A 25,788-nucleotide genomic window follows, 5' to 3' on the forward strand; every position below is an offset into this window, starting at 1 on the left:
ATGCGTTATTTATGTTTATATTAATTCCACTTTGTATATATGTACATTTGTAATATCGAAATTCGCGTTCGATCTCGTTTGAATTTCCCGCTAAAGTGAGTGGACCACGTGACTTCGACTAGATGGCGCCGCCGTCCGAGGCGCAGAGATTCAATCGGCGTGGCGGCTGTCTACGGGAACGTCGCTCGTCGATGGCGGAGCCGTCGTATGAAACATGGCGTCCGCGAGGTTATTGCTGTGAGTGCTGCTCCGTTTTCTATTGTTAAATGCGGCATCGTCACGCGATCACCGGTCTGACGCGGAGCGTCGTAAAACGGGGGCCGCTCGTAGACGCGGTTAATCGAGCAGCGAGAGGAGATACAGGGGCCCCCGTCAACACAGAGTGGGCGCTTGTGGGTATACACACCCTGACGCGCGGGACCAGCCTGGGGACCGAGTTCCGCCACGAGCGCGACGCGATCTTCATCGTCCCGGCGGAGTTCACCGCTCCCGCGGGCCGCGACCCCGCGGCGAGCGTCCCCCAGGTAGGGCGAGCGGGGCCCTGTGCGCCGCCGCCGCCGCTGCCTCCACCACCGCACACGGACACGCGCCTTCAGAATGCCGGTCCCCACCGTGATGGGATTGTTTTTGTACACGGGGTAGTAGGGACACGAGCTTGGGAGATCCGTATTATTCTCGCCCCCGTGGCCGCCGTCGTGAGAACGCTCGCACGTTCCCCGATCTCCGATGGAAAGCGGCACGGTAGCACCGACGTGGTCGCGTATTGTTCGATTTCGCAGTCGTAGTGCCCACGACCGACCCCGAGCATTGGCGAGGCCGACATAAACACGGCCGACGGTGTTCCGGAGGCACGGGACCGCGTGTCGTTATCGAGGATGCGTCCAACGGCAGAATAAACGACGATAATATACATAACATATGATCCCAATGTATCTCTCGCTGTCTGGTAACAACAAGGTAAACATTAGACAGAATAGTAAGAGAAAACAGTGAATACCACCCTAGCGTCTTACTTCCCACGTTGCGTGAAACAAAGCAGCAAAATATCGTCGTGCCCGCCGAGAGAAGACAGGGGTGTGATATACGCTACAGAAGAGAGGAGTAAGGAGAGTGTTGAGCCATATGCCGCCAGCCGGGCTATCGGCGAGAGGCTTGTCTATCTTGATGGACCACGGACAACCAGATGCTCGTCATCGGAGCGAGCGTTTCCTACTCTACTCAGAGAATGGCTCCTCACATCCGCATAGTCCCAACACGGCCAATTCATCGCCACGATATCAGTACAACAGCAGAACCAATAGTCATACCACTAGGTAAAAGGGATAGAATTTGCTGTCTGCAGGTATTATTTCTTTGGTAACATCTTGCGCATTCATGACAATTTTCTTTTTGCAGTTACGGGTCCATATATGGACGTACATCTAGCAACAATATGTCTGATAGCAGCGTTTCTGACACACATAGCGGCGGAACTGCTAGAACTGTCTCTCAACAAACTAGTCCATCCCACGGCACACATTCCTCTTCTCAGTCGCGGCTGGACAACAGCACCATTATTTTCACAGCCCTCTTTGATTATGTCGCTCAGGGTGAAGATGAACTATCCCTGCAGAGAGGAGAAACTGTTGAGGTGACTTATAATCGAATTTGATTGGATACACTCAGTGTGCACATTAAAGCTGTCATACACAAAAAAATGTGTGTGCTTAATGTAAATATAAAAATAAATTAAACTATTTTAAATCGTTGATATGTTTTAATTGTGCTATTAAGTAAAATCTGTATTTTATAATTCAAAATATTTACGTTTACACAGATTAAATCAGTGCACGACTTTAATATGCACAAGTATACGCTAGTGCGTCCAACTGAATTCGCTATTACTTTCAAATTTCATGTAATTGTTAGTAGCATAACACACTATCTTCATAAGAGAATATAAAATTATTATTGTTGTTATTATTATTGTTATTATTATTATTATTATTTCCTGCAACAGGTTTTGTCGAAGGATGCTAAAATCTCGGGTGACGAGGGATGGTGGACTGGAAAAATTCGCGGAAAAGTGGGAATTTTTCCGGCGAATTTTGTCGCAGAGGCAGAAAGCATCGACCGAGTTTCGTCGGTGATCGATAAAGTTCAACCAATTGAGATCGACTTCGAGGAGTTGCAATTGGAAGAAGTTATAGGTGTTGGAGGATTTGGAAAAGTATACAGGTATATGTGCAAACTAATTTGTAAAATGCAATATCATTATTTTTAAAAATGTTTTATAAAAAGGATGCCGATATATTGATTTTAAAGCACTAAAAATAGTTTCAAGGTATATAAATTTCCATCAAAAGTCTTCTTTAATAAATTTGTTTATCATTTCTAGGGGCTTTTGGAAAAAACGCGAAGTTGCTGTGAAGGCTGCGCGCCAAGATGCAGGCGAGGAACCTAGTGCAACATTAGAAAACGTACGACAAGAAGCAAAACTATTTTGGTTGTTAAAACACGAAAATATTGTGCAATTGGAAGGAGTGTGTTTAAAGATGCCTAATATGTGTCTTGTGATGGAGTATGCGCGTGGCGGCAGTCTTAACAGAGTTCTCAGTGGCAGGAAAATAAGGCCCGATGTGTTAGTCGATTGGGCGATACAGATTGCGAGGGGGATGGATTATCTTCATAACAAAGCTCCAATAAGTCTTATTCACAGGGATCTAAAAAGTTCCAACGGTAAGATACTTTGATATTAATGATGCGAATTATATTTAGGAATAAAATAAACAAATCATATTATTTTATTACATTGTAAATAACTTTTTTATATCGACAGTGTTACTGAGTGAACCGATTGAAAATGACGATTTCCAATACAAAACTTTAAAGATCACGGACTTTGGTTTGGCGAGGGAAGTTTACAAAACGACTCGTATGTCTGCGGCGGGCACGTATGCCTGGATGGCGCCGGAAGTTATTAAAAAGAGTACTTTCAGCAAAGCCAGTGATGTATGGAGGTCAGTTCTAAAATTATCAGATTTATTATTAAAAAACTGCAATTTAGCTATAGGTGCGTTCCATTGCGCTTGTAAACATCATTTGCCCTTTATATTTAATATTTGATAAACATAACAAGGATGTAATGATGCTTACAGCGTATTAGCGTGAAAATGGAACGCATCCTACATTACTCTCGTAGTTTTTAATTACTCGCGTAGGATGTTTCGAGCATCTTCTGTCTCTTATATTATTATTGTTCTCTTTGATGATTTACGATTAAATGAAGATTGGTATTATTCTATACATCCTTTAGATAAAGGTAAAAAAAATTTAATTGTGAAACAATTTGTACTAAATATAATAATGTGTATAAATAATATTTATACACATTTAGCGATTTGGTATAAAACAGGAATATCCCATGCAAATAATGAAGTTAAAAGAAATCGATTTTTCTGATCGTTTTTTAAGTGTGCTTGCTTTCCATTAAAGTATTTAAAATATTTATTATTGATTATAGCTATGGCGTGTTACTGTGGGAACTTTTGACTGGGGAAACACCATATAAGGGTATCGATGCTCTGGCTGTAGCATATGGTGTTGCCGTCAATAAGTTGACTCTACCTATTCCATCTACCTGTCCTCAACCGTGGAGTCTTCTTATGGAAGGTAAAAAATTCGTAATATTTAAATAAGCTGTTCTTTCTGAAATATCATATATGTCCTGGAGGAACATAGGACTAAAAATGATCATTAATGATCACAGCATGCTGGGCATCGGATAGTCATGCTCGACCAGGATTCACGGATATTTTAACCGCTTTGGACGAAGTGCGCAATGCATTCGCGGCAACTCCACACGAATCTTTTCACACGATGCAGGAAGATTGGAGGCAGGAGATCGAACAAGTTCTGCATGGATTGCGCATGAAGGAAAAGGTATATGTATATGTATTTAATAGGACACGCTAATTATTTATACATTCGTATATTAAATCATGATATTTCCATATATTAACGATCATAATTGTGTAAATTATTCTTTTTAAATTATAAATGTATATATGTATGTGTCGTGTATATAAATATGCATAATGAATAATATTTCCAATCGTTATTTTAAATGCTTTGCAAAGGCATGCCGTTCTTTAGAAGAGGTAAGACAAAAGAGTTGGTTAAAGTATTGTTATAGAAAGAATTATACGTTTAGTTTTTCTATTTTCTATTAAATAAAAATACATTAATTTAGTTATGATGAAAAGCGTAAAATACAATTATGTTATTTTGAATAAATTAAGTTCTGACATATGTCTTTTGTTCACAAGGAGCTGCGCTGTAGAGAAGAGGAACTGACGAAAGCACAGGTGCAACAGAGGCAGCACGAGGAAAATTTGAGACAGCGAGAACAGGAATTAGCTGCGCGCGAGATAGCTATCTTAGAGAGGGAGCTCACCGTGATGATCATTCAACAGCAAAACACGCCTACGCCAAACAAGAGACGCGGCAAATTTAAGAAGTCGCGATTAAAATTAAATAAGAAGGAACCTGGGAGCAACATTAGTGCTCCTTCGGGTAAGAATATTTACTTTATTATGCTACAATCCATGTCATGTAATCAACGGATTTGTTACAAATTTTATCGATAAATTATTACATTCTCTGCTTGGAACATACATCAGAATAGAATATTGTAATAAACTGATTTTGGGAACGCATTGTTTAGATTTTCGTCATACGATCACCGTTCAGGATACGGCCTTAGATCGAGGTAAAGTGAGGAATCCGTCAAGACCTAATAGTCCACCAGGATCACCTAGCATTCCAAGGCTCAGAGCGATCGCATGTGAGTAGTCTTTTACTTTGAAATACTGCTTCTAGTAGTACCATGATTATGACAATGTATTATGCAATATGAGTGACTTTACGAGCGAGTCAAACGTATTGGAATTGTAATCGAATAATTTGAGTGTAACACTGTTTGTTCGTGGTAGACACTTTGTATTTTTATTCGTGTCGATATATATTTTTTTCGGCATGGTGTGCACAATTATTGTTTTTATATATGAATACTCTTCCATTTTTTTTATTTTCTATTCTTTGCAAAAACCACGATTACTTTGAGCTAATGTATTACCATAGTATATACTTATAAATTGCTAAAATTAGCGTGCACAGTTATATCGTTTGACAGTCGCTTTACGAAGAGTATATCCGTAAAGAAGCTTCACCTCCGCGCCGAATAAGCGAAGGAGATGAGAAGAGTAGTTAGTAGTATCGTAGTGAGTAGCACTTTGTTTCTTTTTCTTTCCCCGTTTAGTACCGGCGGACGGAGTTAAGGGTAAGACATGGGGACCGTCGACGCTACATCAACGTGAGCGCGGGGCTATTATCACTCAGCCGCCGAACCCCGCCTCTCCTGGCGGCAAACGATGGTCCCGTTCCGCGCCAGATCTCGAAAAGACACCTCTGCGTACAGCCCTGTTGGCGAGCGCGCACCGCTCCCCGCTTCTGCAGGAAATAGGTAACCCTACCACCAAAAAATTGTACTCCTCGGCCAATAACCTGATAGACAATCAGCCAGGATGTAGTAGCTATAACGATATGCTGCAAAACTCGCTCGACAACATCGTGCTGGGCGCGTATTGCGCGCCTTGCAACATAGGCGAGGATTTTGTCATTCTGGACAACGACATATACGAGTCCGTAGTTGTGCATAACAAAAATCCCCCGAATAATCTTAAGGCCCACTTCTCGGAGGAGCCGTCGATAATCAACGACGATTACCTAAAAACGGTGGGTCACCGCGCGGCCACTACAGTTTCGAAAACCACGTCGCCCAAGTGCCAAAAGCTGCCCGAGTGGGAGCCCTCGTACTCCACGAATTTCGTGCAGAACGTGGCGTCCACTCTGGTGGGTACCGCGAAGCGGGTCAAGAGTAAGAAGCGCGACAGGAGTAAATCGAAGGAGTCAAAGCGCAGGGACAGTTCGGAATCGCGGCTGGCGTCCCTAGCTGATTTCTTCCGGTCGCCATCCGGCTCGCGTAAGAGCTCCCTGAATTCACCGCGTAGCGGCGAGAGAAAGAATTCGGTAACTATCAAAATTAACGACTACGACGGTCTGGAGTCGAGTCCCGAGAATTCTATCGGCGGCAAAACTCAGCAGTCTCAGCACAAGTCGCGCCTTTCCAAGAGTCCGCTGCGGGTGTTGAACAAGATGAGGACGTGGGGCAGCCGGGACGCGCTCGACGACAAAACCGCCACGGTTAAAGTGGAGTACAGCGTCCTGGAAAACGTCATATCTATACCGCAACTAAGCCATCGCGATTCGAGCGAGCAGATATTGGGCAACGTCGGTGTCTCGGTGCCTAGATTTCTCGCGGCGAACTCGCGCGAGGGGATTGACTTCGAGAGCCTCGAGTCGGAATTGTGCAATTTCGACTCGGAGCATTCGAACGACAGCTCGAGGTCGAAGAGCTCGTTGGGACCGTACCACGAGACGACGGGCTCCAGGCATAAAAGGTCACCGATCGCATTCGAATTGGACGCGTCGCCTGCGAAACCGGTCGCCGCCGCGTACCGTTTAGACCACGGCATCGAGATGAATTCCTTTTTACATCACAAGTCCAGAAGTAACGAATACTTGCGCAGCTGCGACGGCGACAGCGTCGCGCAAACGTCGCCTGGTGGCCTCCAAGAGGGAAACGATCGTCAGAGCCCGCGTGCCAATTACAGTCCAAAGAGAAGTCTGCCCGCGTCTCCTCCGGATCACGCCAGTCTCTGTCGCTCGACCTCCGAAGATGCCGATGTCGTGTCTAAGAATTTCACTGGCGAACAATTCTCGAGAAAGGGTGACAAGTAATCGCGCGCGGCTTCGACGAAACGGATGTACTCCCGTGACTTTTTGCATACAGGGCGTTCCGTGGCGTGCTCGCGCTGCTTCTCTTAATTCCAAAATTCGGATCCACTTCCCTTTTTAGGACACGCGTGCATAGTATTCGTGTTTCATTACAAAGGAAGCGCGGCCGAATTACGAATGCCCTGTATTTGACGAGAACGCAAGTAGAGCCTGCAGCTCGAAACGCATTTCGGATGGCATGCCTCCTATCCGCCGCACTTTTCTCCTTACATGGTATTTTGAATGACTTCGTACTGATCGTGTGTTTCTATTCTATCGCAGGCCTCTCTGAGGAAAGCATCTACCACACCCGTAAGTTTTCTCTTCACGCAACGGTTGTTATTTCGTATTCACTGATGTTTCCTCCACCACATTTCCTTCTATTTAGACTTTTACTCCGAACTTTTTATTCTTTCCTCTCTCTCTCTTTTTTTTTTTTTTTTACTGAACGACGGTTTGTATTGCGTATTGTAAAGCTAAGGCAAGGATCTCAAGTAGACAATGTCTTTTTACTTTCATAACTGAACGAAACTTTTGCTATGAAACCTTATCACGTAGTTATTAGCTAGTGCTTAGTGGTTGATCACATAGTGATAATGCATGTGTACACCGATCGATAGTGTCTTTTCTCATTGTCTCTATCAATTTCGTTTGTGGACGACGCAATTAAATTTTGTTCTGAATGAACTGTACGGACTTCTCGTGGACGTTTGATCGAGCGATACTTTTGTTGCCCCGCTGTGTCTCACGTCCATTATGTAGATTATAGTGTATTCCCAGATCATTTTATCAGGATGGGACTTGGTCTCCTGTGCAGCGTGAACTTATTCAGACTTGCGAGGTGGTTTGGATTAGATTCGGTAAGGGACCAGATTTAGAAATTTAAGTTAATCCCCCTCTTCCCCTGCTCTACTACGAGAAACGCGAAGATGCTGATGCATTCGAGGACCCAAAGTTGCCTTGAGAGACGGAATTGAAGGTATATTTAAGCGATGAAACCAAATCCTTAAAACGTTTATACAGAGGGCACGGACTCGTTTCTTTTCTTTCCTTTTTTTTGTACCCCCCCACCCCCCCCCCCCCCCCCCCGCAAATTTACGAATTATTTATCCTAATTTAAGCCGATGTGATACTCGTAGTCCGAGTAAGCTAAAATCTAATAAGAATATTAAAAAGAATATATATTATATATGTATATGTATACACACAGTCTTTCTGGTGTTGGTTCTTTTCTGATATTTATCTGGAAGACATAACATTTCTAACAAGCAGATCTAACAGCCCACTACTACGCGAAAGAGAGTCACACGCTTCGTCTATTACCGCAAAGTTCAACTTTAACGGTACTTTTACATTGGAGCGTTGTTAAGGTTGTATATCTGCATAGTCATAATTTTATCAAACGAAACAAAAAATCAAAATTACATCACATATATATTGTATAGATATATGAAGAGAGAGAGAGAGAGAGAGAGAGAGAGCGTGCGAAAGAGAAGAGAGAGAGAGAGTGAGAGAAAGACAAAGAGAGAAATATATATTTGTTAGCCTTTCTTATTTCGTTGTCTTATGTGCATTTAGATCGATTGCAAATTTATTAATTGTTAAATACAACTTCCAGCGAATTGTTCGTTTTTTTCCGTACTATTTGTTATGCCGAACTTCCAACGTTTCCGAGAGCAAAGAATTTTTGCACACATCACATTCGACACACGGAACCACACACGCACACACTTGTATTTAGAAAATAGAAAATTTTTTTCAATAAAACCTTTTCAGTTGGACACGTTGAATTTTGTTTTTTCGTTTTGCTGAATTTTTACGCTCGGTCTGTGCTACTTTCTTTTGCTACATTCGATGATAACAGATTATCGGCATAATATATTTCTTACATCGTCCTTTTATTGGTATTTCTGTAGAAATTAATAAACGATTGCATTTATTTGTTCGTAATCAAATTAATGGATATTCATCACCGCTTACCAATGTCATATGTGATGTAACCGGGATTGTACGGTGTGCCGAGAGACAGCCGAGCGTAAAAAAGAAAAAAAAAACAATCCTTGCATGCTTCCAGTAGGATCCTAACTGTTAACTCCAATTGGGTATGGTTCCTTTCTCTTCCTCCAGGTCCTAGATTCGCTAAAGAGTAAATATTACTCGCGTCTTAATTCCGTACGTGCCAATTTTGACAGCTACGAGAAATAGGGACCTGCAAACGTTAACCATCTGGTTAAATGCTTCCGCTACGATTATATAATCCGGCTTTATGTGACTTTGTTCTTAGTCGTTTTGTTGTAAGACGATGAGTGAAATGAGAAAAAGAATCTTTGTAAGTAAAAGTGTATGAGACAGTATCTCTACAGTAATTTACCGTTTGATTAATTACTATTTATTCTAAGTAGAGTTTGGAATGTTTCGTATTTTAGATGTGGAGCACTATACTTTTTGGATTTATCTTTAAACAACTTTGCACCTAGTATATATTGCACGAAGTCTATACATTACGACAAGGATTAGTAGTTCAGTAGAAACATTTATCTTATACGTTGAACTTTGCTACTATTTATTATGAAAATTGGCTAAGTCCAATATCAGCAGTTTATAAAGATGTTTAGGAATATTTCATATCATTTAAAAATAAATTTAAAGCTTAAAAATGATGTGCATGTATTTAATTATAAACACTTGACTTAGCCGATTTTTAATGCCTTATATGTTGTACAATTTGGATGTATACCTTTCAACAGGAGTTCATAGCAAAGTAGAAACCGCTGATGCGTGAAGATAATACTTAATTTACATTTTTACTTTTTTAATAGCTTTCATGCATGAGTAATAATAATAAACAATTAATAAGAAAACTAAGCATATATAAGTTGCAAGCTGTCGCACTACTAAAAATTAAATTGAAGTTCTGAGCGTAAAATGCATCAAAAATATTAAATTAATTAAAGATTTAGTTAATTGCGCGGACAAGGTAAGCAGTTCCCGATCGCATTTACAAATTTCAGGACGGGGTGGACAAAAAGAAGTGTATATTATACTTATAAATGAAACCGTTAATCTATCAGTTATCTTTGTAGATTCGTTTTAACGATCCTATTATTCTCGCGAGCGGATTGCGCGAGTGCTACGCCTGTCGTCGTCCACAAAACAACCTGAATATCTTTTATAGATTATACAGCATTACCGCCCGATCTGTCGACCGACTGGATAACGTCGGAATACCCTCTGAAGCCCGGGTTGACCGGGCCCTACATCATGCCGATGCCTGTTCCCATGCCCACCCTCTACAACGGCGAAACGAAAAAACCAAAGCTAAGCATAGTCGAGCTGGTACTGTACAACATCGCGGCGATGCTGGCCGGCGTGGCCACCGGCTACGATGTGAGAATGTCGAACATTTCCCCGATACATCCGCGGCTGTATCCACGGCTGGGCGAGTGCGACGAGGATCCGCCGAGGTGGTGGTTTCAAGCGGACACCGGATCGAATCGCAACTCCTATCTCGGTGCCGATTATGAGTTCAGCTCGAGCAGCGGCTATCCACACAACACTTATCACGGACGGGCACACCATTACAGGTAATCTGATAAAAAGAAAATATCTTTTTGGAGAAAATTATTTAGGATATATATCAGGACCCGGTTCATAAATGTAAGATTAATCTTGGTTAACTTACGATTTATTTTTCTAATTCTTAGAATTCAAACTGAGATTAAAGTTAATCTTACATTTGTGGAATTTGGCTCAGGTATGGTCTCTACAAAAAGCGACTGGAATTAGAAATTTATACTTTCCATAAAAATGAATGTTACATACATATGAAATAATTCAATGTCAATATTTATATTTAAAAATATAATTCTAGTTTAAATGAAAATTTTCTCATTTTATCTTAATTACTTTTCGAAAACAATGTGTGTGTCTGCTTCTTATTGAAATAATTTTACCCAGATTTCAAATCACTACCAAACATTTTACATTAATTTCAAATACAATATCGAAAAATCTCAATTTTTTTCTAATCTTTTTCATTTTGTTAAATACGTATAATATATTAAATAAAATGTAGTTGGTTCAATTTAGACACGGAATGATAATTACTCTACTTAACATAGATTTATGACGGCCTATCATTGCAGGCCGTTCCTGAGTAACATGGGTGGGATAGCGCCTGGCCTTCCATCCGCGGCGATGCCGGACAAGCCACTGCGTTTCACGGATTCCCCGCAGCACTACAGTACGACGGGCTCCAACGCCCCGACGCCCAGCCCGAGAAGAAAGAGTAGCAGCAGTACCAGCAACGAGGATGCATACGACGCAGCCCGTGTCGATCGTATGGAGAGGGTGCCGACGATATACATGGGCAACGTCGCTCCATTCCCCGATTACGGGCCGCCGATGTACACCGTCGTACCACCGGAGTACTATCGGCCCCCCGAACCGTATTTCATACCTACAGAGTATCAGTAAGTATCAGTAAAATGTATTATACAGGGTTTCTTAAAAGTCTCCATGAGGAAGAAAAGAATGATGAAAATTTTAAATGGCACTAAAGGTCAAGTGGAGGCTTATTAAGGCCCAGTTCCACTACTCTTAACTGAGGTTCAACTTGTTTCTCATCTCTTTCCAATTCTAAAATTGAAAAGAGACAATGAATAAGTTGAATTTCGGTTAAGAATTAACCGTGAGTTGTGGAACAGGGCCTTAAAAGGTCTTTTGATAATAACCAAAACGTTGACGATTTTAAATTGCTATAAACGATTCGCCCATCCAAAACGATGGCCACACAAAGATGGAAATTTCATGTACTTGGCATTACTCAGGATTACCTCTCGCGTTTTTACGTACCTGAGAGTGATAGTTGAACACCCATACCAAAAAGTAGCTTTTTCGAAATACCGTGTTTCACAGTTTTCCGATATCTTCGTTTTCACAAAATTATTACGGAGTTCCCACACTTTTGGAATATCAGCATAATCTCGAAATCGATGAAAGGAATAGAACCTTAGGCGTATGAATAAACTTTGCTTAATTAGTTTCTTCTAGATTGTGGCTACAGTTTTCGACTTGGAATCGACTTGGGGAAACCGAACACATATATTGGATACAAATATTGCATTGTTTTAGATAGGAGCATGGTTTTAGATTAATAAGGGATCTTTCGTTGTTTTCAGCGACCGGATGCTCGAGTGCCCCGAATTCCCGCACGCGTACGACAATCCGAGTAGCATGAACAGCCCAGCTAGGCCGGTGTCCAGACTTCTGCCCTACACACATCATCGTACCTCTTCAAATGTCTCGAACGCCAGCACATCAAGCCAGAGCAATGTCAACCCGACGTTCCGGCTGGAGGACGAGGACGACTATAGCGTATACTCACCGATGCTGTATTACCAGCGACCCTCGAACGTTATCTCCAACTTGGCGACGACGTATGGCGCGAGCGTACTTAATCACGAGTACGGCTCGCCGTTATTGACTCGCCAGAACTCTCACGACTCCAACTCAAATTCCGGCGAGCGGCCGAGTAATCTGGAGGTAGTCACGCGGCTACGCTCAAGCCTGAAACGATCAAGTTACAATCCGTACAACTCGCCAAGCAAAAGCGTGAGTAAAAACAACTCCGGTTCGGGCACACCGACGAATCCGACGCCACCGGATTCACTTACTTCCGAGGATTCAAGCTACGTCTCCGCCAAGGACAGCCAGATCAGTCGAGTGCGCTTCTCGCCGGTTACATTCGATCGCGATGGTGTGTCGGCACGTGACATCCACAGAGAAACGCTGCTGGACATCCCGGTTCACGGTCAGAGCCAGGACATCACAGTACCGTTGCAGGCCAATCGGCGTCTCAATCGAAGCAGAAAGCCGAGCATCTCGGAGCTTGAGAGGGAGTTTTTGTCATAGCACTGGCTTATTTAAGCACAATCCCCCTCCTCCTCATGTAGAACCAACAGAACCGAGTGGGTTCGTCGATATTTTATCTATTTATCGATATTTCTAGCGAACGATAGTCCTAGGACTGATCTCTTTACGCCTCCGATTATACAATCGCGATTACGGAATCTTATGATCGCTGATTGAAAGAAGAATTTGTAAAACGAATTGCACGTTATCGAAGCACTGCCTCCCGCGGACGATTCTCAATAGTAGCAGTACACTAACAAGTCTGGGAATCAACATTCCATGCAACACATATACAATTCTGCGAAATTCATGTAACGTAGCGTAATACGTGATTGGGCGAATCTTTTTAATTTGATAACATAATGATATTTGATATACGTGTCGCGTGTAGAAATATGTGTACATATGTATACCACGAACGGAGATTACGACGCGACGTGGTATATATTCAAATTGCATATTATTTCGAGAAAAGATATTTTTCTGTAAAATACAAAGTGTATTTTACAGTTTCAATCGTTAACGACAATGTTTTCGAATAAATACAATCCGTTTTTTCTCTAGCAATTGACATCAATTCGCATGACGGTTAACTTAATATAGATAGTAATGGACTTACATTATGTATACTAATATTCTTCTATTAATATGATTATATAATTTGTATAGAATGAAGTAATAACTATTGTAATTTAATTAATTTAAAGATCTCGTAAGTTTTCAATTTTAAAAATAACTTTTATCCAGAAAAATAACGTTTCTACCAGGTTAACTTCAGTAGATTTGTAAATTAACTTTAATCTCGATTAAACTTGCTCTTCATCTTTTTTTAATTCTTAAAACTAGAAAAAGAGTTAATTGAATTAAGATCAACGCTCCTGATCACCATAACTAAGTTGACGTCATGATTCAATATGGCTGTAGTGACTACTCAGGAGTTTTAAGAGTGAACTACATTAGTAGAAACGGAAAAATAAAAAATAAGAATTTACTTGAAAAATTTAACATATTCTTTATCTTTTTCTTAGAACCAAATAACTAGAATTCTTAAGCGCGTAAATTTTAACGTACTCTTTTATCTTCTTCGAATTCTTAGAGCTAGATAAAAAGGAAGCTGAACCAAGATTAAAGTTAATACATTGATAAAAAATGTTGACATGGACATTAGAAAACAAAATACAACTTTTGTTAAACAAATCTTGCTTTTATGACTTCTAAGATGCTAAAGGTGATAATTGCCTCAATCTATATAACGTTGAATAATAAACACGAATCATCACTCGAAGCTATGCAATTTGACATTCTTTGTGGTTTATTAAGACATTCCAAAAATGTTGTCGCGTTTATATAATCAGCATCTGATCGATACGCGTATATTTGAAGGGCGAAGAGGAAAGCGATAGTCGAGCTCGCGATAGACGGAATTTATCGGAATGCATGTAATATGCAATTCCATTGCGCTAGTAAGATTAAAGAAAAAGGGGTGATTTTTCTTCTTCGGCAACTATCGCATTAGCGACGTCATGTATTCGCTTTCGATATTGAGATTTCGATATTCAGTATTTCAGCGAAACAAAAGTGTTATCTCTCGCATTTAGTATGAAGTTACGTTAGGTGTGTTTCTCGTAACTTTGGTGATATTCGGCTCGACGCAATATATAAAACATTCCAGAGAGATTTGTTGGAACGTAAACTGTTCTACGCAATACGGAATTGACATTTCGTCGGATCGGTGTAAGCTTAGAAGATATTTGCGCTTTTCGATATTTGAAAGTCCCAAAGTTATTTCTCTCAGAGTTTGTGATAGACACGACGAAATGAATGTCATTCCCGTACTGTTAGGATGAGAATAGGTTTTCTTTTGCTTGTACTTTTATCAGATGACGTATTGTGCGTTTAAATAGCGTAATGGTGATTTATCTTAATTTTTTTCCTACTAGAAAGTACTGACGGCAGTCTCGTGAGAAATTGTATAAATTTTTGTGCGTTTTGTGCAACTTTGTACAAGCAATTAATTATAAATACGCAACGGCAGCTCGAGTATTGTATATTAATAGGAATATACGGTTGTTTTAGACAGATAATCAATTCGGTTCGAGTTGACGTACAATCACTATTTATAATCTAATTTTATGTACTTTACAAGATACGGACAGCTACAAAGTATTAGTTGTAGTATTATGTACTTAGCCGAACTTTTTCCGCGATTACGTATTAATCTACAGTATTTCCGACATAATCTCTCTCCTTCTTATCGCAATCAGTGTAACTAGTCATTGTAATTGTATTTTGAAGTTGTACCATTGTCATTTTAATAGCGATACGATTTCATTTTCCTTCAACTCATAATGTGTTAAAATTAACAAATTAGACAAAACTCTCCATCACGTCAGTGCACTCGTCTCTTTAACAATCTCTCTTCGTTTTCTTTGTAACTTTTAAAGATTCGTGTGCTGAAGGGAAGGAAAACGTTGCTGTGCCGCTATTAAAATAGTGCCTCTGCTCAATGATACGTTCATCGTCGTTCTGTTGCAATGCACAATTGGAGATGTACACGGTTAATACATCGACCCAGGTACTTCCACCCCGCCTCGATTACGCCAATCAAAGCGTATAATTGACAAATACGCTCGCGAAAATGCGTGGAGGACATGTACAATTAGCATTTTCGACGTTTAAACGTGAATTATATGTATCGTAGCGACGAACGTGATTAGATAGTCGCACCTTGTGCAGCTGTCACGCTTCTTTTGTACCTTATGAAAACAGTACGCCGTTGTATGAGTAATCTATGAGCGTCTGTAGAAAGTATCCAAAGCGTGAGTCGCGTGCAAGTGAATACACAACATGCAGCTGCGCAAAATGCGAGGTGCATTCATTGTAGGATCGTTGTAGGACGAAGATCCTTCTAACGATCGCTGTACATATAGACAAAAAAAAAGTAAGCGCTGAATCATTATTACTGTTTAAATAGCGACTACTCATGCATTCCTTATACAGTTGACGCTGTGCTGTACGATATCCACGAGGCTTCTCCGAAAGATATTGACGACGAAAGGTGGACTTGCTTCGTGGATATCTGCGACGTATTGCACCGATAACGAGTGTAAGCATTTCAATTCGCAATGTGGGGTACCGAATTAAAAGGAGGGCAACTTTCTGCCACCTTCTTTTGAATAATATAATTCAGGAGATATTAAGAAACATTCGTGTACCCCGTGCTGCGTACTCTATGTGCCCTGAATGTACATACGGATCGCTGAGTAATGAATTAAAACCAGGGTTGGCAAAGACTAATGTTTTTCTTTTTAAGAATAAAGCATTGTTTCTTCTTAAATATGTTTTTAATGCTTTAAATATGCTTTAAACAGTATTATAAAAAGAAACATGTCTAAAACATATTAAAAACAATTAATAGCATGTTTTAAACTGTTTAAAACATATTTTTTACCAACCCTGAATTTAAAATGCGACGCACGTAATCTTAATTTATTAGCATTACGAGATGACGGGGAACGCTCGAATTTAGTTTGAATCTGTGAATTAATCAAAGTTACTTACACTGTCTTTACACCGCATTCGAAGCAATCAAAAACGTCTCGTTTGTACTGTATTAACCTCACGTAGCGTATAACGGAGTCACGGATACTTTTATCTTCTTCGTCGTGAAAGTCGCTTCTCGTTTATACTTTTTTTCCTGAATGACGATTATCAGTATTGTAAATGTACGCTGTGTGCGATGTACATGAAATGTGTTAGAGGAAAGAGAATTTCTTTGGTGGTTTCATCGCGAACTCGTTTACCTAAGGACAACTTACAAAATTGTTAAATAGACCTTTAAACTATTTCGTATAAAAACATATAAAATTTTCAACGTTTATATTATATTTTATTATTTTTTAGTTTGCACGTTCATTAATTATACGATTTTTAACATTTATTAAACGTATTTCGAACGCAATTGTGTTGCTTAGGTGGTTATAACGAAGAATGAAACAATCAGCCACCAATAGAAATCCTCTGGCAAATAATTTTAAATACAATGAAGATGCATGAAATTTTTCTTAAGCTGAAAAATGTGGATCCATCGAATGACGTATCCATCCATTGACGTTCAATGATAAAACTTTGTAATATTAATTGACTTTTCTCTTTTTATATTCGCAATAACTTTATCGAATTACATAGATAACAATCCGGCTTTTCTATTACAATTATCTCTTTCTTACAACACATTTAATGGATATATCTCTCTACGCTGTGCGAAGGTATTTCTGCGGTGCTAATATCACGTACTTAAATACGTTAAATAAGTGACACATAGAAATTCAAAATGCTTCCAAGGTAATCGAGAGAGAACGAAAGAAAGAGTGAAAGGGAGAAAATGTTTGATGAAGTTAGTGAATGCTGATATTCGAGAATAATTGTTTATATATATATATATATACACGATAATAATTTTTAATTATACAAGAATGTAAAATGTTCGCGGCAGCTATTATTGTGTATGGCGTATCCGTCGCCGACAGTGCTAGTCTAAGCTATATTTATTTTTTATATATATAACAAACACCTTAGCATAGAGATTAAGGAGATAAGAATCCGATTTTATACTTTATTAGAGAGCATTTACGGAATATGTTTGACTCGTTGGGCAGAACGTGTATAAGAAACGTGTGTTCAGAATATAATTCTATATATATACATATATATATATTTACGAGATAAATTACGTTGTATCATATCAAACGCAACTGAGGTCTCTTTATATAATATCAATCTATAAATATATCTCACTGTAAAGAAAACTCAATAAATTTATCATGTATCGTTCGTATGACATACGTTAATAATATATACCAATGACAGTAATTTATACTTTTTCTTTTAGATATCTTCTTGTTATATGCAGCTCTAGTTTGTCAGATTTAAAATTGTATAAAAGAAATGAATTTCTTCCTTTAAACGGTTAACGTTTTTTAATTAATATTATACAATACTGAATTCTTCTCATCCTTTTAATTCTTTTCTCTCTGCCATTTGTTATATATACGACACACTTTGATACAAGATAAATTTATGAAATTTATGTGAGGGAAATAGCATATACGAATGTGGATCGTAACGCGAGACTCTCTCTAACACCTGTTTTTACGTAATATACAATATGCAACTCACATTTACAATGTAGTCCTCATTAATTTAGTTAGACCTAACGAGAGTGAACATTAAGGCACTGAAACAAAAAAAAATACTCATCAACCTCGTGAAATATATGATGGAGGATCTCGTTGCTCTCTGAACTGCTGTTTCTTATGATGTCGCATTTAAAAAGTGTAAATATACTTTACGACGTAACAGATTGTATCGAGATTGCATGCAGCTTGCGCGATTTAGCAAATTGTACAATAACGACCACGACCAAGACGATTAATTATAAACGAATTGTCTATTCGATGTACACACATTCTGCGCTGTGGTAGCTCCTATTTGTACGCTTCTGGCGTGTGTAGAAAGTTTAATGTATTTCGTAAATATAAAACCGACTTATCGGCGCGGGGCTATCACAGTTTGGTACATACATATACATAAATACGCGAAATTAATTTTTTTTCATCAGTATTCCTTTTTGTAATACATGAACTGTAAAGAATGTAGGACGTAACAGCAACTCATCAGGTCACAGGCAATTTATTTAAGCATGGAGTAATTCTGTAGTTTATAAGTATGTTAAGCTAAGTGCAATGTGTTCCACGTGTATTTAAGTGAGAATAATGAATCGCTTCGGTGCGCGCCTTAAAGTAAATGAGAAAAAATCGCAAAAATCTAAAGCTTTCGGCGGGAAAATTCTTCAATGTAATATAACTTTTTCGCATAAAGTCCGAGAGTATTCACTTTCGATCCGGGAATCTAATCTTTTTTTTTTTGCCGATTTCCTAAATAACGAGCGTAGATTGCCAAGTACGAAAAGATCCTACATAGGTTTTTATTTACGAGCAGAAAGAGAAAAAAAATTATTATATAACAAACGAATGAATATTAATTTCACGACGGATCCCCGAAAACTCGATTGTTTAAAAGCGGAAAATATATCGTAATAACATATTCTGTCTTCGATTTTTTTAATGTGTTGTCTTTATTCCTAACTACAAAGAGAGAGATTCAGAAGAAGTGTTTGTATGTCTGACCTGCACTAAAAGTTCATGTATTTTTCCAAGTATTGTACATTACACTATAAATATTAATTATATAAAAATTATAAATAATAACTGGAGTATACATAAAAATGATAATAAGAATAATAAAATAGGTTTATTATTTTATTATTTTAGCATATTGTATTATTATTACGATAACATTTTATGAACTATAAATTATACTTACTCTTATTTTTACTTTTATTTTCATCATAATTTTATTATTATTAATAAATAACTTCAAATAACAGCATCAATAAGTTTTAGCTCTTTGAGCGATCATTTAATATCTTCCACATTCCTACGAAATATAATAATTCTCAAAATTAAAGTGTTCAACAATACAACTCAGCCTATAAAATTATTTTCATGTTAGACGATCATAATCATCACATTACTGGAAAGTGAAAAATGCGATTTTCTGATGTCGAAACAACGAAAAGATTTAAAACGTCGGAATAATATTTTGTAACCTATTATCATTATTCTTATCACAAAAATTCATGTCACAAATTGTTTGATATAGACACGAGGCTGTAATAATAAAATTTCTTGTTTTCGATTACGTCATTTGCAACAAATAGCGTAACAGTAAACCGAATAACATTAAAAAGTGAAACATGGTTACCTATGATTGTAATTGCAAGGATATTACAATCACGGAAGGAATATTTGGAGAAATTTATGCCGGTGTTTTGTTATTTCATGAGACAGCCCGACTTCTACCGATGATAGAGTAATGTAAAAGCCATTTTAATTTAATTTAACAGAATCTGCAGAAGATAAAATACCTCGCTATGACAGCAAAGAATATTATGAGGATGTTGAAAATGAAGGACTTCGATTGATGCCAGTAAAATCGTATACAATGATTAATAAAAATCGCTTAGAAATCACCGTCATTTCCTGGGGTGCGACAATCGTATCTTTAAAGTATCCCGATAAGTTTGGGTGTGTCGCGGATGTTGTGCTCGGTTTCGATGATTTGAAGAGTACGAACTCTTGACGTAATTACATATTTGTCCATTATGTTCATTTAATCTCGTCGCTTTCAATTAATTTTATAAATAATTAATAGGAACGATTTGCTTTTTTTCAGGCTACACGAATCCCAAGATTAATCCATTTATAGGATGCATCCTGGGCAGATGCGCGAATCGAATAAGAGACAGCAGTATTGTTATCAAAGGCAAAACTTACGAGCTAACGAAAAACGATCTCGGCAAGCATCATTTGCATGGAGGTGTAAGTCTTGTCTTATCAGTCCATTTGAGAATTAACAAATTCATATTAAATATATTATATCAGACATTTTCTTTCATTTCAGACAAAGGGCTTTGGTCGGCGGTTGTGGGAATCGCGCATTGACAGCTGCTCAGTCGTTATGACTTATCTAAGCAAAGACGGTGAAGAGGGATATCCCGGTGCAGTATTGAGTACAGTGAGATTCAGACTGATGCCTGACAATATGCTGGAAATAGGTATCCGGGCGACAACGACAAATTCCACTATAGTGAACATCTCGCACGGTTCTTTATTCAACCTCGCTGGACATGTAATTAACATATTCCTGTGCAATGTTAGTACAGCTGAAGCTGGAACCATCCTAGAATTGCAGTGAACAATGATTTAATACGATTCTTCTTTTTATTTCTATACCAAAAAAAGCATGGTTCTAGTTTCAGTAAAAAATTGTATGGCAGGTCTACTTATTTGGATGTAACTATAGGACGCTGGTAAAAAGGAATTGATGAAGCACAAGATCTCATTGAACTGCGACCGCTGGACCTTCGCAGATTATACGGATTCAATACCAACCGGTAGCATCCGAGGGGTCGGAGGAACTATCATGGATTTGCGTGTACCGAAATTTCTGGAAAGCTGTATTGAGAAGGCATCAAATTGAAGTTCATGCAAATTATAGTAGATGAAACATTATCTAATTATTGTGTAAAAAGACATTGTGAATTTGCGTAAGCTGCAGGTTCCTCCGGGAGAAGGGTACGATCATAACTTCTGTGTCACGCCGAATTGGCATGGGGGTAACGCATACGTCGCTCAAGCGGTCCATCCAAAAAGTGGCCGGTAAGGCTCACAATTGTATTATTCATAGCACAGATTCACTCTAGCAACATTCTGGAATTATAAATAAACATATGCAGCGTCCTGGAGATTTATTCGAATCAGCCTGGCGTACAGTTTTATACAGGCGGTCGTCTATGCAATACTTCCGAGGTACTGTAAATACGATGATAATTGAGATACATAATAATCCACCTTGAAAAAAAATATATACAAAGAATATATCGTTATCGTAGACTGGCAGTAACCCTGCTGCTGCATATGATAGCCCGAATCATGAAGAGGAATATGAAGAAGAAAAGACAACTGATAACATGGAACAAGATGTGGCACCTGAAGGCGAATCGCAGGAATTTATTTCAGGGAAGCAAGGTGCTCGCTACGTGAAGCACTGTGCTTTCAGTATTCAACCTCAAAACTATCCAAATGCTATTAATTATGTGAGTAGTGAAACGACTAAGACATTGCACGATAATATTTCTTTGCATTCATTACAAGTTAATTTTCTTTCAGTCGCATTTTCCCTGTTCTATTCTACGACCCGGAGAAGTCTATTGTCATGATTTAATTTACAAATTTGACATCCAATTGGCCAATTACATGTGACGCGTTTCTAAATTAGAAAAGCATCAAACTTGTATTGGTATAGAAAATAATTCCGTCGTCATATTATAATTATGAAGTATCAACTAAAAACACAAATATATCCTTAAGTAAAATATTATTATCAAATTATTAGTCGACATAGTCAAATAGAAAAATTATTACGGATATTATTAACGATCATTTATAAATTTTGTAATACTTCAAAATCTATCGATTTATTATCACAGATTAAGCTTTCTTAATTCTTTTCGTTGCGAAAAATTTTGCGATGTTACCAACTACTGAACCAAATGAATCGTTAATCGTTACGGAGCGTTGAATCCATTGAGGCAGTACTTTGACTTTATGACAATAACGTTTGTCTAATAGTACAACCGTCGAGTAATCATTGATGTGACGGACAGATCGGCCAATACATTGATTCACTGCTTTCATGCAAGAATTTTCGTAAAACCTATTTCCGGCGTCCAATTTCTACAAAAACAGAAATCGGAAAATGAAAAAATGAAAGATATTAAAATTTATAAAATTAAACTATATTCTCTAAGCTCTGCAATAAAGAAATCTGAATATACGTACAACACTCTCGTTTAAGTACTTCATTTTTTCTTGTAATTCTGGTGATTTAACGTTAGGATATGGCAAGCCAACGACTATGACACATCGGCCCAAATCATCAGAGAAATTTAAACCTTCGCTTAATTTACCACCTACAAAATATGTAAATAAAAAATGTGATTCAATATTCCTGAAAAAAATAATATAAATAAAAATACAAATAGGAATCTACAATATTGATATAATTTTAATTTATTTACCTACTACACTGAACAACATTGCTCCATTACACGGGGATTGTGGATTCTTGATGGAATGAGCATATTGATCTAATATTGTATTAACCTACAGATAATGTTGATTAATTTAAATTAAATAAATAATATTAGTTATTTGTTAATAAACGTATAAATGAATAAATTTAATATAATTAAATTAAATAAGTTAAAATAAGTTAAATAAATAAATTTAATAATATTAGTTATTTTTTAGTAAACTTGTAACAAAAATACCTGTGATGCTAATTTAGGTTCACGATAGATACGTTTCTTTGTAGAAATTTTGAATATAATACCAGATTTATCTAAATGCTTAAATACTGTGTCCTCATAGTTGTAAGATGGGAAGAACACTACTATTCCAGCTGGTACAACGTTACATAAATTTAATAATGCTCTACCTAATTCATCCAGCTAAAACAAAGCATCAATCTCTGTGGATATCCTTTTTCTAAGTACATATATCTCTTTAAATAATACAATAATCAAAGAGATAAAAATAATTCTATTACCAATCTTGTATCTTGTCGATTATGAAAATTAAATTCGAATTCGATTCCAGTCGGACCACGCGTTACAACGTTGGATATGATATTTTCCTTAGGAATTACATGGTCACACGAAAATGTCATAATTCTGTCTGATGTAGCACCCGCCATTAAAAATAGTTGATCTACGAATTCGGATATTGGTTCCATTGTGCCACCGGCTAGAACCACAGATCTGGCATCTCTCACTATATTTGTAACAAAAAATTCAAAATATTCAATTAAAAAAAGATAAAAATGAGAAAACGTATATAGTTCCAAATAAGTATTTGCTTACCAATGTCATGAAAATGTGCTGCTGGATTTAACAATAGAAATTTTATAATTCCTTGTCCAACATTAGTGCTAGGTAGAACACATATTCTGCCGTCTGCACAGCTGTTCTTTAAGCACTCCAAGAAATTTAAGATTGCCATCAAAGGATTGCTCGTCTGTTCTTCATTGTTACTTGGTGTATCCGCAACGCTAACAGTTTCTTGAGACAATACATCATTGTTTTTAATCGAGTTTAAAAATTCTGTTATGCCAGATTTCTTTATCTTCTGTTCATTGATTTTAATATTATTGCCGTACTGTTCAACAAATCCTTGTAACTTATGAATGAGTTTTGAAGTTTTGATGAATTCCAATAGTTTGAATATGTTTACTGTATCAATCTCTGTAAGCACTTCGAAATCTTCTATTTTGTACAATTTGGGTGCTATTGTTTTATCGATCTCGTCATTAGGATGAGATTTTGTTGTTGCTCCAAAGAGAGTTAGAAGCTTCTTCAAGCAAAAACTCAGTTGGCCTAGATACATCACACTTTTAGCAGAGAACAAAGATTCAAATCTACAATTATATTACTTTCAATCAGAAATTTATCTAACAATTTAATAACAATCGAAAAAAGTGCAGCAATACCTTTTCTGATATTGCGACAGCTGACTGTAACAGTGGAGCAAATTTTTCCCAGTAATTACAGAACTGTGCATTCTTTCAATGGCGTCCAGCAAATTGTGGGCTTCATCTATTATTAATATATTCCCTTTTAAGTCTATCCCTAAACTGGCTCTGGTGTTCTTATGAAAAATAGAATTGTATGGTACTAATATTAATTGTCCATTTTGCAGAGATTTTCTCGAGCCATAATATGGACAAGTGTTATTTTCCTGTCCTTTCTGCGTTATCTCCTCAATATCTTGAATATTTGTTAGAACCTCAGCCATTAAAAGTTTCTGATCACCTGGTATAAATAGACAACTGCTTGCGGTTTTTGATTTCTTTAAATCTTTTTCTTTCTTAACAGTAGTCTTCTTTCTTTGCAGCTGAAGACAGGTTTCATTAATCAGATTGATATGCTTCAGTCTCTTGACATTTTTGTTGATGCAGTAATTTTGCCTAGAATGAAATAAGATGTTAATAAATTTTAGCTGGATAATATATTAAAATATTAAAAATAAATAAGTGATACCTCGATGAAAGTGGTACTACAGAAATCTCTTGAGAGTAGGGAGATCTTTTCAATTCATGGACGAACTGTGTCAACTGTGAATGTGTTCTGGAGCAAAAGAAAATTTTGGTATTCTTAAATAACGGTTCATCCGTGTCTTCTTCCTCAGAACTTTCTGAGTTTGACAATCCATCTTCCAAGATAAGATTCTTCTCGATGTCACAAACATCAGCATTCACTTCCTCTGTCTTATCCGACTCTGGAACTTTTTTGATAAGTTGCTGCCTCATTTTTCCAGTTGTTTTCGCCCTCTTTGATTCAACAATCATCTTTTTAAGCTTCTCTCTCTGGCCTTCGTACTCAAGGAATGCGTTTAGCTTGGCTTGCAATGGCTGTTTCTCAGCATTAAGCTCTATCTGCTCTGTCTGCACAGTAAACCAATTATCGGATAGCTTCTCACAGCTCTTTAATTTATCGTCTATTTTAGCGATCGTCGAAGTTAACTCTTCCTTCTTCCATTTCTCATGATCAACCAGCCACTTAAGCGCACCACAAATAAGGGACAAGGATTTTCCAGTCCCCGTGGGACTTTCGAAGAGACCCAGCTTGCCACCTTCCAAACAAACGTAAAGCTCTCTCATAAATCGCTTCTGGATTTCGTACGCCGGAAAGGGAAATGGAAATTCCTGCGGGGGTTCCATTCCTGTATTTCTCTCAAAACTCTTTGGGATGTGAAGTCTCTGCTTTCTCTTTAAATGAAGCTTTTATCACTTCTCTTGAAAAGAATGACATTTTTGTATACACATCTCACGCAGAAATGATCTTCAATGAATTATAGAATTGCGTACTTACAGAATTGAGTATTATATACGATATATGCAAACATAAAGCATTGTATGTATATAACGATAATGAACCGTCAATCTGTCATTCCCTGTAAATTCTGTATTTTGTTTTCTGCATTCCTTCTGCTTCCAGCAACGTGTTGCTGAGTTTCCCGCCTTTCTATTGAGAATTTTGTGATGAATTTAGGAACGAATGTTAAAAGAGAAAAGGTGCAGCCACAATAGAAGGAATAAGGAATTAGGAATAAGGAATAACGATTTCAACCTATCAGAAACCGTGTATTCTGATGTATCCGATTTCTGATAGGTTGAAATCGTTATTCCTTATTCCTAACCCCAGATCTATAATAGGGTTTTAAGCCTATCCCGGATCTACAATAGGTGTTTTAAGCCTTAAGTCGTAAGAAATTGACCAATCACAGTCGAATTCGAGGAGAATAATCGACTATGATT

The 25,788-nt window shown here is 37.9% G+C and overlaps 3 protein-coding genes across 5 annotated transcripts; 2 read left to right on the forward strand and 1 right to left on the reverse strand.

Annotated features, from left to right (window-relative positions):
- The first annotated feature begins 320 nt into the window (after positions 1–320).
- LOC108726545 (mitogen-activated protein kinase kinase kinase 11) lies at positions 321–13,201 on the forward strand. Of its 3 annotated transcripts, XM_018454186.1 has the most exons (15): positions 321–957; positions 1,040–1,313; positions 1,396–1,630; positions 2,000–2,217; positions 2,378–2,718; positions 2,819–2,999; positions 3,503–3,651; positions 3,749–3,921; positions 4,308–4,554; positions 4,706–4,825; positions 5,300–5,503; positions 7,159–7,188; positions 10,052–10,460; positions 11,022–11,348; positions 12,057–13,201. In XM_018454186.1, exons 2-15 carry the CDS (start codon positions 1,123–1,125, stop codon positions 12,787–12,789), a joined length of 3,558 nt encoding a protein of 1,185 aa, XP_018309688.1. In that variant the 5' UTR covers positions 321–957; positions 1,040–1,122; the 3' UTR covers positions 12,790–13,201. The 3 variants fall into 3 exon arrangements, with proteins under 3 accessions (XP_018309688.1, XP_018309687.1, XP_018309689.1); XM_018454185.1 differs by having other exon boundaries at positions 321–1,313; XM_018454187.1 differs by lacking the exon at positions 7,159–7,188 and having other exon boundaries at positions 321–1,313.
- A 6,251-nt stretch (positions 13,202–19,452) lies between these two features.
- LOC108726522 (aldose 1-epimerase) lies at positions 19,453–21,980 on the forward strand. The gene is made up of 10 exons (XM_018454143.1): positions 19,453–19,676; positions 19,757–19,978; positions 20,086–20,231; positions 20,314–20,541; positions 20,716–20,880; positions 20,971–21,071; positions 21,149–21,221; positions 21,305–21,508; positions 21,582–21,711; positions 21,902–21,980. Exons 1-9 carry the CDS (start codon positions 19,607–19,609, stop codon positions 21,672–21,674), a joined length of 1,302 nt encoding a protein of 433 aa, XP_018309645.1. The 5' UTR covers positions 19,453–19,606; the 3' UTR covers positions 21,675–21,711; positions 21,902–21,980.
- On the reverse strand, positions 21,903–25,352 carry LOC108726480 (probable ATP-dependent DNA helicase DDX11). The gene is made up of 9 exons (XM_018454085.1): positions 25,343–25,352; positions 24,512–25,265; positions 23,962–24,438; positions 23,336–23,889; positions 23,023–23,246; positions 22,745–22,924; positions 22,493–22,577; positions 22,254–22,384; positions 21,903–22,148 (listed from the first exon to the last, which is right to left on the reverse strand). The coding sequence occupies exons 2-9, from the start codon at positions 25,189–25,191 to the stop codon at positions 21,903–21,905; spliced, it is 2,577 nt and encodes an 858-aa protein (XP_018309587.1). The 5' UTR covers positions 25,192–25,265; positions 25,343–25,352.
- Between the last annotated feature and the right edge of the window lie 436 nt (positions 25,353–25,788).

This window comes from Mycetomoellerius zeteki, unplaced genomic scaffold, assembly GCF_001594055.1.
Source record: "Mycetomoellerius zeteki isolate Tzet28-1 unplaced genomic scaffold, Tzet1.0 scaffold426, whole genome shotgun sequence".
In the NCBI taxonomy this organism is placed as follows: Eukaryota; Metazoa; Arthropoda; class Insecta; order Hymenoptera; family Formicidae; genus Mycetomoellerius; species Mycetomoellerius zeteki.

What these genes read in the sequence shown, in the direction of transcription:
- LOC108726545 (XM_018454185.1), top strand. Translation starts at nt 1,123, where the DNA reads ATGCCGCCAGCCGGGCTATCGGCGAGAGGCTTGTCTATCTTGATGGAC. An exon ending in CCCGCTTCTGCAGGAAATAG is followed by an intron (nt 5,504 to 7,158) that starts GTAACCCTACCA and finishes ATTCTATCGCAG; the next exon opens with GCCTCTCTGAGGAAAGCATC. An exon ending in GGACGGGCACACCATTACAG is followed by an intron (nt 10,461 to 11,021) that starts GTAATCTGATAA and finishes CTATCATTGCAG; the next exon opens with GCCGTTCCTGAGTAACATGG.
- LOC108726522 (XM_018454143.1), top strand. Translation starts at nt 19,607, where the DNA reads ATGGTTACCTATGATTGTAATTGCAAGGATATTACAATCACGGAAGGA. An exon ending in ATTTGGAGAAATTTATGCCG is followed by an intron (nt 19,677 to 19,756) that starts GTGTTTTGTTAT and finishes TTAATTTAACAG; the next exon opens with AATCTGCAGAAGATAAAATA. An exon ending in GTCCATCCAAAAAGTGGCCG is followed by an intron (nt 21,072 to 21,148) that starts GTAAGGCTCACA and finishes AAACATATGCAG; the next exon opens with CGTCCTGGAGATTTATTCGA.
- LOC108726480 (XM_018454085.1), bottom strand. Translation starts at nt 25,191, where the DNA reads ATGGAACCCCCGCAGGAATTTCCATTTCCCTTTCCGGCGTACGAAATC. An exon ending in ATCGACAAGATACAAGATTG is followed by an intron (nt 22,925 to 23,022) that starts GTAATAGAATTA and finishes GCTTTGTTTTAG; the next exon opens with CTGGATGAATTAGGTAGAGC. An exon ending in AGTACTTAAACGAGAGTGTT is followed by an intron (nt 22,149 to 22,253) that starts GTACGTATATTC and finishes CTGTTTTTGTAG; the next exon opens with AAATTGGACGCCGGAAATAG.